We start from the raw sequence: 13,232 nt of genomic DNA on the forward strand, positions 1-13,232 counted from the left end.
TCAGATCTCAAGAAACATTGTAATATATCCACTTTTTCTATCCCACAAAATGTTCTAAATCTCTCTTCTCTCTCTGAAAGCTTAGCTAGTGTTATTTCCTTCTTCCTTATCTAGTGTCTTTAAGTATGCTCTGAGCTTGCCTCTGTTTTCAGAGGATCTGACCAAAATATGGCATGGATAGGATTCATAGGAATTTCTCATAGTGAAAAAAGGACTCAATGTTATAATATCAAGTTTTGCTCGGACCCTTTAATCTCACTCGATGAAATGTTTGATAGAGTAATAGGAATAAGCATTCAAGATATTATAGTATTGATCTCCTGAAGTATGAATTTAGCAAAAAAATATCCTAAAGCATTGGTTAATAGGATGAAAGTCGAAAGTTTGATATTTTCAATACATTTTAAAATTTATATGATAAACTTTTTATGAAAGACTTTTGTTTTTAGACGTTTTGGAAGGAACACTTTTTATTTATTCATTTTTTGGTACTACCTTTATTATTATTATTATTATTTGGTATTTCTCTTTTTATTTATTTATTTTTTGGTTGTCCACGGTATTTTTTAATTTAACAGATTAAAGATTAATTTATTATGGATCTAAATTTCATTTAAAGGTTTATGGCCAATGAATTGCCATATGCAGAAAACAAAATTTAAATCTCCAATCTTTAAATAGATGAATAAACTAACCATCAGACCAATCTTAATTGGTTTAAATTTTAAAATGCCCACTGCACACACACTAAATAAAAGCCCAAACAAGACCCAAGGAATACTGCCAAATAAGCCCAATACTGTGGTGAGGCGGGTTTTCTTCGAATACCTTAAATTAGCTTGAAGCCTTGAAGCCCCCCGCCCTTCTTTTTTCTCTCTCCCGTATTCTGTTTCTCATTTTTTATAGTCTCCCTTAATCTGTTAGCGGAGTAGTTTTTTAGTTTTTACTTTTGCTCAAAACCACAAAACCCTAGCTCCCTCCGTCTCTCTCTGTCTCTCACTCTGTCACTCACTCACTCACTCACTCACTCGTGTTTTAACTATGAACTGCTCCAGTAATCTCCCTCCCTCTCTCTTCTATAATTCGATTGCTCTATGCTTCGTAGTTTTGTTCTCATTTATTTCCCCCTGATCTGACTTCTTATTGTTGTTGTTGTTGTTGTGCGGTTGCAGTTTCCGGCGAGGTGCCGGAAGACCCAGTGGTGTCTAAGAAATCCGGTCTTCTTTTTGAGAAGCGGTTAATTGAGACGCACATAGCGGTATTCTCTATCTTTCTCTATAGATGTTTTGCTGTTCAAATTATTGGAAGACACGATTTTATTTTTTAATTGTGGAGTAGTAGAAGGTGAATGCGGAGAAATGTTGTGAGTGAAATGGTATAGAAAGGTTCGCTCTTTCAAGTGGTTTTTGTTCAAGGGTTTGGTTGTAACTTGTGAAATTGAGGAGCTTCTGAAGTGAGAAATTGACTTGTTTATGTTTATATAGCCCATCTTCCCATGTGTCCAATATTTGCATTACTATTATACTTCGCTGTTGCATAAATTTCTATTTCTTTTTGTTGCTCTATTATTTACCTGCTGTTTTGTTTCTATTTTAATCTGATTTCTCATATGGAGCACAAAACTTTGTTGTTGTTGCGTATGTGGTCCTTTGCACGAAGAGTTGATGGGAATCCTTTTGAATTTGAATATCTTTTATTTTTTTTTTAGTTTGTTTATTTGTTACATTTTTATTTTGTTCAGTTTGGGCAGCTAAACTTGATATGAACTTAAAAGAATAATCTGTTATATATTTCTTTTGATATAAGATGAAATTCATTCAGATGAAGAGAAGAATAATACAGGATAGAGGAGGACTAGAGTTCCTATAGAGAAGAGCAAAACAACCAAAAGAACCTTAAAGCATAGCTTTCCAATCTCTCAACATGTCTGAGAGGAAAAGTCATCTATAAAAATCATGAGTTTTATACCCAAATAGTAGCCAGGAATATAATCTTATCCCGTAAAACATGCTTGTTGGAAATTTGTCATTGAAGTGTGTGTGCATTGTTTTCTATCCAAGTACTCCAAATAGTGGTGTATGCTATACAGCACCATAAAGATTTTTCTATTTGCTTCTTTCCTACTTCCAAAACCAACAAATCTAATCAAAGCTAACTGATCTAAGGTTGCAGGGCACCCAACATTCCTCAAAGATTCCAAAGAAATTGTTCCATAAAGTACATCCCCAGGACAGCAGAATCAGATGTGAATTTGATTCTGAATTTTCCCTACAAATAACACGCCTGGGGAGAGCCTTTATTTTGCATTCAAACCTACAACATGTCATTGGTGTTAATCATATCATATATTATATATCTTTTATAACAAAATTTTGTTATGTAGATGACTTCACCAATTTTAAAAGGCTTTTGTTGTTTTCTTGTTTGATATAGGGGTTTTATTCTTGTATATTTTGATGCACTGTAGCTTTTTCTTTGCCTTTGTTCTGTCTATTATTGGAGAATAAGAGAAGTGGAGCATTTGCTTACACATTTACCCATTTAACATGTTTGAAGGTCCTTTCTGTTCTATATATGTTTTTGTTTATTCATTTGTAATTGGTTTTATTAGCTACTATAAATTTAGTTCTATTTCATATTGATGTTTTGTACACCATTCAATACATATATTACTAATTACATTACAACATTTAATTCAATTTTGTTTACATAATTGAGTAGGATTATGGAAAATGTCCAATAACTGGAGAACCCCTTACGTTGGATGATCTTGTACCAATCAAAACAGGCAAGGTATGTCATAATGCATTATTTGTTGTGTGCCTTACATTTTGATTCTGGAGTATAATATAGACTGAGCTACCCATGTTTGTTGTGTTATTTTCTTCAGAAGATATGACATGCTATGTGCTAATTAATTTACGATCATTTGTCATGCAGATAGTGAAGCCCAGACCAGTGCAGGCAGCTAGCATCCCTGGCATGCTTGGAATGTTCCAAAATGTATGGTTTTTAGGCTGCTGTGCATGCTATAAAGTTTGGTATATGATGACACTGCTTAAATGTTTGCTACATTTTTTGAAAATTTATTTTCTTTTTGCTCTACATTATTGTATTTGGAATTAAATGATGATTACTTTTAATTAAATTTTCAATTGATTAAATAAATAGAAATACATAGAGAAGTTTATTCTTATTTCAGAAAGAAATTATACGAGTGTCCAAAACAAGAATGCAGTCTTCTGAGAGTGACTGTTTATTTTATATAACCTACAGGAATGGGATGGGTTGATGCTATCTAATTTTGCATTGGAGCAACAATTGCACACAGCCAGGCAAGAGCTAAGTCATGCTTTATATCAGGTATGTATTGTCAAGTATTTGATTTATTTATTTATTTTAAGATTTGGTCATAAAATCTTGATAAACTTTACAGCATTCCCTTTACAATAAAAGACACTGGCATTGTTTAATATATGTAGCCAGTAGTAGAAAGAGATCTTGTTTTTGTTCTGTGCCAAAGTATGTTATTTATTTATTTTTTTTAACTTTTTACCCCAAATAATGACGAAGGTCGAATATAAAAGTAACTTCATGATGTTAAATTATAATGTGATGACAACTATGCTTTTGTACCATTTGAGAAGCATGTCTTGCATATGTAATGGTAACAGATTTTTCTGCTTATCTGTGAAATTGTTGTAGATATCTTTCAGAAACCAGTTTCTCAGTAAGGAAGCTGTTAGGGACTTGGGTATTATTGGGTGCTCAAAGTCCCATATCGAGTAGTATGGGATGCTTGATGTTGTATATAAGGAGAGTGGTTCTTCCCCCTTTATCAGCTAGCTTTTAAGGTGTGGTTTCCCACTTTCCTTAGATACTTAACAATGGTATCAAAGCGTGGTTGTTGGCGCCATGGAAAGGGCTACCTATAGGCTGGATTAAGGTGAATACTGAATACTGATAGCCGGCGCCATGGAAAGGGCTGCCTATAGGCTGGATTAAGGTGAGTACTGAATACTGATAGCCGATGGCAAAGTGGCTAACGTTGGCTACCGAATACTGATTAAGGTGTGGTTTCCCACTTTTAAAGTTCCACACCTTAAAAGCTAGCTGATAAGGGGGAAGAACCACTCTCCTTATATACAACATCAAGCATCCCATACTACTCGATGTGGGACTTTGAGCACCCCATAATACCCAAGTCCCTAACAGAAACCTTTTCTCTTTTAACTGCACCGAGTCTGAGTTGCCAGATGCAATTGCTGTTCAAGACTTCAAGTTATACTGTTATTTTGTTTGTCTGATCCAATAATTTTTTTTTGACAAAGTCTGATTTAATATTTTTAAATATGATATATCCATTAATTTTTTTGTTATATGATTTTGGTGAAATATATTCTGTTTCGAAATGTGGCTTATTTGTTATATTTTTAATCTGTAGCATGATGCTGCATGTCGAGTGATTGCAAGACTTAAAAAGGAACGAGATGAAGCTAGGTCATTGCTTGCAACAGCAGAAAGGCCATTCCCAGTGTCAGCGAATGCTATACCGGCAAATGTCTCTGGCTTGAGCAATGGGAAAAGAGGTTTTTCTTTTTTTATTCCTATGTTCTGTGTCTGAAAGTTTACATGATAGATTCATTGAGGTGTCATCCTTAGTCAAGAACTTGGAGTTTGGACTTTCGGTTACTCAGGAGTTTTGTCTTATATATCTTATTTTTATTTCTCAACTTCCCCTCCAAATAGAGAAATATTTCTATTGGACATAACCAGGAAATTTTAACCTCAGTGATTAAAGCTTCTGTTATTCTCAGCATCATTAACGTAATTAGCATGCTCCTTAGGATCATAGGCCTCTCCCTGCTGTGCCCTAAGTGTGTTCAGTGTTTTGTCTTCTGTATCGGGGTTCATCTCTTTCTACCCTTCCCTATTGCATATTCTGTTTTTTGTAAAGACTTTCTGTATCGATGGTGTTTTGGGTTTATCCTGTGCCATGGTGTATTTATTTGCAAAGAAATGCTGGAATTTGTAATGTCTCTTTTTCAACCTAGGCTTAACCTTGGATAGGAACTCTTTTGGCATCTCTTTGATGTCCTGTTGTTGGTCTGTTGCATGCTGTTCGTTTATCTGACATATAGAGAGACAGCATGTGATCTTGCATGGCTTAATAAATTACAATTTTGTTCTTTTTCTCTCCCCGCAAAAGTTGTGTGTTCATATTTTTTATTTGTTTTCTTCTCCTGAATGTCTTCTAGTAAAGTAATATAAGATTTCCTATAAAAAGGAATTCTATATCAAGGTTTTAGACAAAAAACTAAGCTTGGACACTACTTTATGGATCTCAATTACTAATTTAAATTACTTTCCACATTCAAGCTGCTGAAGATGATGAGATGGCACATGGTGGAAAGAAAATGCATCCTGGAATAACTTCTGCAATAATTTCTGAGCTAACTGACTGCAATGCTGCTCTTTCCCAGCAGAGGAAAAAGCGACAGGTATTCCTTGTGATGATATTGATACAGTGATCTCCTTAATGCCCTTGTTTCTGTTATTTGTTGGTATCCATTTCTGGTGTTAACTTTTGTAGTCCGGAGTTCCAAACTGGTGTTAACATACGATAAATCTGAGCTTATTTGTTGGACCCTTTCTTTTTGCACTTGCTTATGCATGTTCTTGGGTATATTTCAGATTTCTACAACATTGGCTCCTGTTGAATCTATAGAGGCTTATACCCAGATATCTAGCCACCCCTTCCACAAAACAAACAAACCGGGCATTACATCTCTTGACATCCTGTATTCTAAGGTATAGCATCTAAACTTTGTCAATCGGAATCATGCAACAAGGATGTTTTAACTTTTTTAACTATGCAACTACTGTGTACTGATCAAGGGTCATCTTATTACCTGGTTGACAGGACTTAATTGCAACTGGCGGTATTGATATGAATGCTGTTATTTTTGACAGACCATCAGGACAAATATTATCTACACTCAGTGGTCATTCTAAAAAGGTTTTACTTTTCTTGGGATTGGTTAATTATCTTATCTTCAAAATATATTAGCTGATTGTGTGTACTTTTTGGTAGGTAACCAGCGTAAAGTTTGTAGCTCAGGGCGAATCGTTATTAACCAGTTCAGCAGATAAGGTAATGTGCCGTCCCTTTTAATTCAAAGGTAATTGGGTTTCATACCTCTGGTTGATCACCTTTCTCAACCAAAGATAAGGTCCTTAGAGTCACAGACTGATGGAATGAATCAAGAGATCTCTAATTTTTTCCATGCATCTCTAAGATTTTGATTTTGCACAATATAGGAAATCCAAATGTGGGAAGTTGGATGTTAAATGTGGGAACACAAGGCGCTCGTGTTTTTTTCAGGCACTTTGTGCTTCATTGTGTTCTCAAGATGGAATTTTCTTTGTCTGCGAGTCTCATTTGGCTAATTGCTATGTTATTTGTGACCCAAGTTTCGAAATATGCTGACAGCTTTTAGGCTGCATAGAGAGATAATTATAGATCCAATTTGATCAAAGTAATATTCCTTGAACAGAACAATTAAAACCAAGATTTTCTGACTGTCAATCACTTTCTTTTTACATGTTAGCTATTTTCTTTATGCATTTTTCAGTTGTCATTAAATTTATTTTATTTGCAGACGGTTCGTGTGTGGCAAGGCTCGGAGGATGGTAACTATAACTGCAAACACATCCTGAGGGATCATACAGCTGAGGTAAACTAATCTAATGTTATATTTGTCCATACTTGGACAGTGTCCTGTGTTTTACCATCCCACTTTTTCTTCTTTAGGTTATTAAATTTTTCTGTAGAAACTTAATGGTATATTTTATATCTCTACCGTTGGTGTCAGGGTTGGTATTCAATGTTTTACCATATGCTTCGGTTTTCTATATTGAAATTGAGGCATAAATTTTTTGTGATTATAAATGAGTGTTAGGAGGAATGATTTGTGTTGAGTGATTACTGATGAGGGCATTCTATTATTATTTGTACAATTTAACAGATGCTGTGCTATTTGTCAATAGCAGAATGGCGGCTCATCACATTTTGCTGAAAATCTGATATACAGTTATAGTGGAACTATGTATAATATATATCATCAAATTTGAGTAAAAAAATGTCACGCTTAAAACCAAAAAAGACATAGGAGTAATAAATACAAGCATAAATTCATGAGAACATAATTTAAAGGCATCAAAAGGCAAAAAGCCATTAAGTCATGAACATAAAGATAAAGAACACAGCATAAATCATAAATCATAAACACAAACACAAACAGCCTAAAATCTAATAATCCTCTAATCGATTCCTCATCATTTTCTTCAATATAATCATATTATCCTCCTTGATCTCTAGTGGGGCATATCCTTCCTTCCTCCTCTTCTCTGCTTGAATTGTCCAACTCATCATCATCATCTTATTCTTCTGCTGTTTCAACAATATCTTCAAATTCTGGTTCTTATTCTTCATTTTCAATCGATTTTTTCTTTTCCCTTCTTACTCTTGGAAGCTTTGGAAGCTGCTGCATTGTTCTACCACCACCACTTGAAGGTTCTTTTCTTTTCCTAGATTGTTGCCTAGTGTTTGCTCTAGGCTCTCCTACTCCATATGGCCCTATACACACTTCCCCACTCCAGATCACCATCACCTTCAAACACCAAACCATTTCCTGCTGCATCTTCAACATGCCACTCATCACTCTCATCAATATCATTGAGTGAAACAGGGTCAATTTCATCCTAAAATTAATATCTTCCCTTTAGAGCTTGCTTATATTTAATGTATGTGTTAGTAATATAGGCTAGGCCTAATTTCCTATGAATTAAAATGATAAGAATGTTTATTACATGCACAAACATACTGCAATTATATTTGCAGCTGGATGCACTACATGTCAAGCTTAAGATCTTGATGGCTAGCTTTTGTAGGTTTGGAGCTGATTGTCCGTAGGACCTCCACCATTGAGCTATGATTCCAAAGAGTGCAATATAAGAAAAGTAGGTAAAAAATATGGGAAAAACTAAGCAACTAAGCTTATTCACTAATCTAGATCACAAACCAACATATTAAAATGGTTACATTACAGTAATTACTGTGTATGGGTTTGGAGAACCATTGTAAAGTGAGCATCCCTATTCAATTGCTTTGCCTGCAAAACTCCCACTTAGGCTGCAAAACTCCCACTTAAATCCTTCAAAGTAGCAGCTTCACTAATCTGGTCAAACGATTCCATCCAAATTCACTATCCCAAAAAAATATATCAAGTCCTCATCCACAGAACAAATGGAGTGGAATCTGCAATATCTTTTCACAGCTGGCAAACACATTTACCCATAAGATAGAAGTCTACCTGCCCTAAAAACATTACTTGAATCATGGAGTGGCTGTAGTATCCTCATTCTGCATGCTTAGTCTTGATATCTTTAATTTTTGAGAAGATTCAACAATAAGGTGTTTCCTAAGCAAACTATCTTTAATCATATAGATGATTTGATGGCTTTTCTTTTGTTTCCTGCTGTCACCGCCAGCAGTCAACCTCATTTTGGTTTACACTTCGTAGGATTGAAATGTATTTGGTCATTGTCCTGGAAATCTTATTCCTGTTACTGCTTTTAAGGAATTAAAAGTTAAATCAAACTGGATCATAGCCTGATTTCCCAATGAATTGCTAATTAATATTTTGGGGCTTTATTTGGTTAGTACATTGTGTTTCAAATAGCATGACTGGTTAACTGACTGAACCATGTGATATCCCATCTGTTTGATTTATGGTCCAATAATGGATATTGTTTCTCTATAGTTGGTCTTGTTTTCAGTTGCCTCATTCCACTTGATTGCCCAAGCTTTATTCTGATTTTCTGTAGTCTGATATGATGTATCTTTATGTTACGATTGTTATCTTTCGGAGGTTCATTAGTCTTGTATAATCACTCCATGCCATGCAAGAGTAATTTGCGATCCCAATATGTTGATATATTCAGGTACAAGCTGTCACTGTCCATGCCACCAATAACTACTTTGTGACTGCTTCACTTGATGGCACTTGGTGCTTTTATGATCTGTCTTCAGGAACATGTCTGACTCAGGTTTGTTCTCTTCCCTTCTGTGTGCTTGTTTATAGGCAGTGAAAAAAGGAAAGAAATTTGCATTCATTGTAAACTTTTAAGGCCTGTTTGGTTTGTGTATTTATGTTCTGTTTTCACTCAAGTGTTTCCTATTTTCATAATTTTGTAGAGAAAAATAAGAAAATGGAACGAAAACCAAACTGGCCGTTAAGTTCTGTTTTGTTGCTTACAATAGTATGCTATGTAAAGCAGATTTTTGGAATTATGTAGTTCAAAAAGAACTAAACAAAAGTTTATTTGGTAACAACTATAATAATATGAGCTGATTCTATGGAAATAATCCTAAGCAATTTTAATAACTTATCGTTATAAGCAGAAGTTGAGTATTTCAAATTAACCCCAAATATCAATTGATAAAGAATACACTCATTTCATATCCCTTTTAATCATTTTATCTTGCAAAAGTAATTTTTTCATATGCAAACAAAACATGTCATCTTAAGATCACTTTTCAACCAAATGATCAAACAATTCTCATCTAATTTATTATATAAAGACTAAAGAGATTATACAAATAAGCCATTATTGAGTAAGTCTAATCTTTCAGCTTTCCCAAACACACCCCATAATTTGGTCATTATTTCTTATAAGCATGAACTTTTGAACATAATAAATTAAAATGTAATATTTTAGTACTCTATGATTTCTGAATACAATGATTTTTTTTTCTCTAGGTTGCAGACACTTCAGGTTCTTCTGAAGGCTATACTTCTGCAGCTTTTCATCCTGATGGGCTCATTATTGGAACTGGCACCACAGATGCTCTTGTTAAGATCTGGGATGTAAAAAATCAGGTAATGCATTTTTCTTGGCTATTGTATTTCAATTTTAATATTCATCACTAGCCTATGTTTTGTGCGTTTTTTTGGTTGCAGTCAAATGTTGCTAAATTTGATGGACATACAGGATCAGTAACTGCCATATCCTTCTCTGAGAATGGGTACTTCCTTGCGGTATGTGAGACAATGTAACCAGTAAAAGTGGGGTGATTGTTTTATATAGGTATTCTTATGATATTTAAATTTTACAGACTGCAGCTCATGATGGTGTAAAGCTTTGGGATCTACGCAAATTAAAGAACTTCCGAAATTTTGCTCCGTATGACTCAGAAACTCCGACAAACTCAGGTATTTTATTTCCCCATTATTGACATTTACCATATACCGGCCAAGATGTCCCAGTTTTAAAAGTTTGTCTACTCTGTATCTTGCAGTTGAGTTCGATCACAGTGGATCTTACCTTGCAGTTGCAGGCTCTGATATCAGGTGAGAAGTACTGTAATCCGTGTGTTTCTGTATTTTCTCCTTTCTTCTCTTCCCTCTGTGTTAACGTGCATAGGGAAAACAGCTTAGTACAATGCCATGTGGTGCCCAGGTAGAGTTGGGCCCTTTCTGAGTACTGATTTAATTGTTGAATATGAAAGAGCCTTTTCTATTTAGTTATTATTAATACCAATTTTGGTTAGTCTTCTGTACTCTTTTTCACATGCATTCAAACCAACAAATGGATGTTCTGTACTTGGGGAAATTTAGGGGGTTTATCTGAATTCTGAAACTATAGTATTTATAGTTACTGTCATCATTGGTCTGGGTTTAATAGCAAATAGTAACTAGCATTGAATGCTAGCCATGTCTGTAATTAAATTTCTCTGACCTATGTTCATATTTGAATTATTGCTTAGAGGTAAGAAAATTTGTCATCTCTTGATTTTTCCCCTCAACTTATTTTTAGTGCCTGTTAACGCATGCAGGATTTACCAAGTCGCAAATGTGAAATCTGAATGGAACTGTATCAAAACTTTCCCAGATTTATCTGGAACAGGTTTTCCGTCTGTTCTTGTCTATTTTCCTTTAAAATGTAGTCTGCTAGTGTTTTAACAGTTGCTAATCCGTTACTTGCCATTTTTTTCTTCCCAGGGAAAGTCACCTGTGTAAAATTTGGTCCAGATTCAAAATACATAGCAGTGGGGTCAATGGATCGGAATCTTCGAATATTTGGCCAACCTAGTGAAGATACTCCAACCGAGTCGTAAGCTGCTGTGGTGACCACAGCCCGAATTGTATTTAGTTCATGAGTGACAGTTGCTGCATGCTATTGATGCCTTGGTCTAATTGCATGGATGAGAAAAATTGTATCAGTTTTTACTTTTTGAGCTTTAGTGTTGGTCCTTGATATGCCCATATGGGGGTATGGGATGGGGCAAATGTAGTTTCAGGCTTGATGCACCAACATTACCTCTGCCTTGCCCTGGAATACCTAGAGGACTAAGTTGCAATTTTTGCCATGTCATCGAAACCTAATGCATATGTTGAATATTGGGTTAATGGTCAAATTGGTCCCAAAAGATCGCACGATTGTCATTTTCGTTCCCGAATAATTTTTTTTTAATCAAAATTAGTCTCTGAGCATTTGTCGTTCTGTTTTTGTACTAACAGTTTTTGTCCTTAACGGTTTTCTTTCTCACACACCAAAAACCAACTCTCTCTCTCTCTCTCTCTCAGTTACTACTACTGCTCTTTTATATCAAAACACCAATTTACATCCCAAAAAAAAAGTTTGAAGAAAAAACCTCACCAACCAACTCATCCTCTTACTCGTCTTCAATGGCAAAACAACCGTCACATCATCCACCATTCGTCGAAAATATCTTATTATAACCCTCTATTTTCTCTGCCAATTGAGGGTTTCGATTTCCTAATGCATGATTGGTGTTGCATTTTGGTAAATTGAACAACCGGTGGTGCCACAAGAAGGCGTCGGTGTTGTTGCTTCAGACTTTCTTTGACACTTGCAAACATGTCTTCTCTTCTGTCGCACCTTTGGTTCCTCTGCCGCACCCTTCCCTAAACAAAACAAAAATTTCAGATGAAAATAGAGCAACTACCCCATCACAAAAACCCTAACCCACCAAAACAACAAAAAATTCAACCCTAACACCAGTCATAGTTGTAAGAACTAAATCGGTGATCAAACCGGTCAGGTTATTGATTTACTGGTTTATTGGTTTAATTGATAAATTACTGGTTGAATCGATAAAATTGGTTTCACCTAAATAAAAAATATAATAACAATTACAAAATACAAGTTCACATCAATTGTTCAATGTTGGGAGCATAACCTATTTCCAATAGTTCAATTCAAAGGGTTCCTGTTAGACAAGACAAAAGCAACCATATATAGATTCACTAAAATCTGTTTTGGACATAAAACCAGTTTTGCCGACATGTTTTCAAGCCTAAATTTGCCGAATGATTTAAATTATGAGCAAGAGAAGGAAGAGGCATGATGCGTGGCCTAAAGCGGGTTAGGAATTTTTCCCAAATAGAATTAGCGTTGCAAGTATAGTTCCAAACTAACAATCGACCAACATCAAAGTTTAATTTCAAATAAAAATAACCGACAATAATTAAACCTCGAGTCGTTTTTCTCGGACAATGCAATTAAGATGTCACACTTTTGGTTGTGAGGAAAATGGAGTTTTGAATCAAGAAACGAAAAATTAAAGGAACTAAGAAATAAAAGAACTAACGAATGATCACAAAGGATATTAATGTAATTAAAAAGGAAACTATATCAAAACTAGTGAAAATGCTATAAATGCATAAAAGAGCCTTGACTTGGGAATGAGAATTAAGGAATCCTATGATCATCATAACCACAACTATGACAACTAAGATGAGTCAATCTCACTTCGTCAACCCCTAACATCGAGGAGTAAGTCAAGCAAGCATAATTGACCTTGATCCATAAGTGCTAGCTAAATTGCTAATTACTTAGTAAAAAGCTAGCATCAATGGAAACAAGAGCCAACTAACTATCTAAGAATTACCACTAAATTTCGGACATTATGACTCTAGTATCCTAGGAACTCATTTTCTAAGTCAAGGTGTGAAAATCTACTCAAATTTACCAGGTGACATTTTCACAAACACTTGGTGGGTATAAAAGCAAAACATAAGAAATTGAAAGAAAAATGAAAACTATAACCAAACTATTCACAAAATCAACAATAAACATTCAATCAAATAAATAGAAATCATAAAACACCAAATTCATAAGCAAAAGATTCAAGAAATCAAAAT

General features: G+C 34.8%; 1 protein-coding gene across 2 annotated transcripts; it reads left to right on the forward strand.

Annotated features, from left to right (window-relative positions):
- The first annotated feature begins 822 nt into the window (after positions 1 to 822).
- LOC112727363 (pre-mRNA-processing factor 19) lies at positions 823 to 11,568 on the forward strand. Of its 2 annotated transcripts, none has more exons than XM_025777079.3 (18): positions 823 to 1,054; positions 1,173 to 1,258; positions 2,722 to 2,793; positions 2,941 to 3,003; positions 3,277 to 3,363; positions 4,445 to 4,589; positions 5,380 to 5,501; positions 5,695 to 5,811; positions 5,924 to 6,019; positions 6,095 to 6,154; positions 6,663 to 6,737; positions 9,007 to 9,111; positions 9,825 to 9,944; positions 10,026 to 10,103; positions 10,181 to 10,277; positions 10,364 to 10,415; positions 10,901 to 10,971; positions 11,067 to 11,568. In XM_025777079.3, exons 1-18 carry the CDS (start codon positions 1,042 to 1,044, stop codon positions 11,180 to 11,182), a joined length of 1,575 nt encoding a protein of 524 aa, XP_025632864.1. In that variant the 5' UTR covers positions 823 to 1,041; the 3' UTR covers positions 11,183 to 11,568. The 2 variants fall into 2 exon arrangements, with proteins under 2 accessions (XP_025632864.1, XP_025632865.1); XM_025777080.3 differs by having other exon boundaries at positions 849 to 1,054; positions 5,389 to 5,501.
- The last annotated feature ends 1,664 nt before the right edge of the window (positions 11,569 to 13,232 follow it).

The sequence above is a fragment of the Arachis hypogaea genome, chromosome 12 (genome assembly GCF_003086295.3).
Source record: "Arachis hypogaea cultivar Tifrunner chromosome 12, arahy.Tifrunner.gnm2.J5K5, whole genome shotgun sequence".
In the NCBI taxonomy this organism is placed as follows: domain Eukaryota; kingdom Viridiplantae; phylum Streptophyta; class Magnoliopsida; order Fabales; family Fabaceae; genus Arachis; species Arachis hypogaea.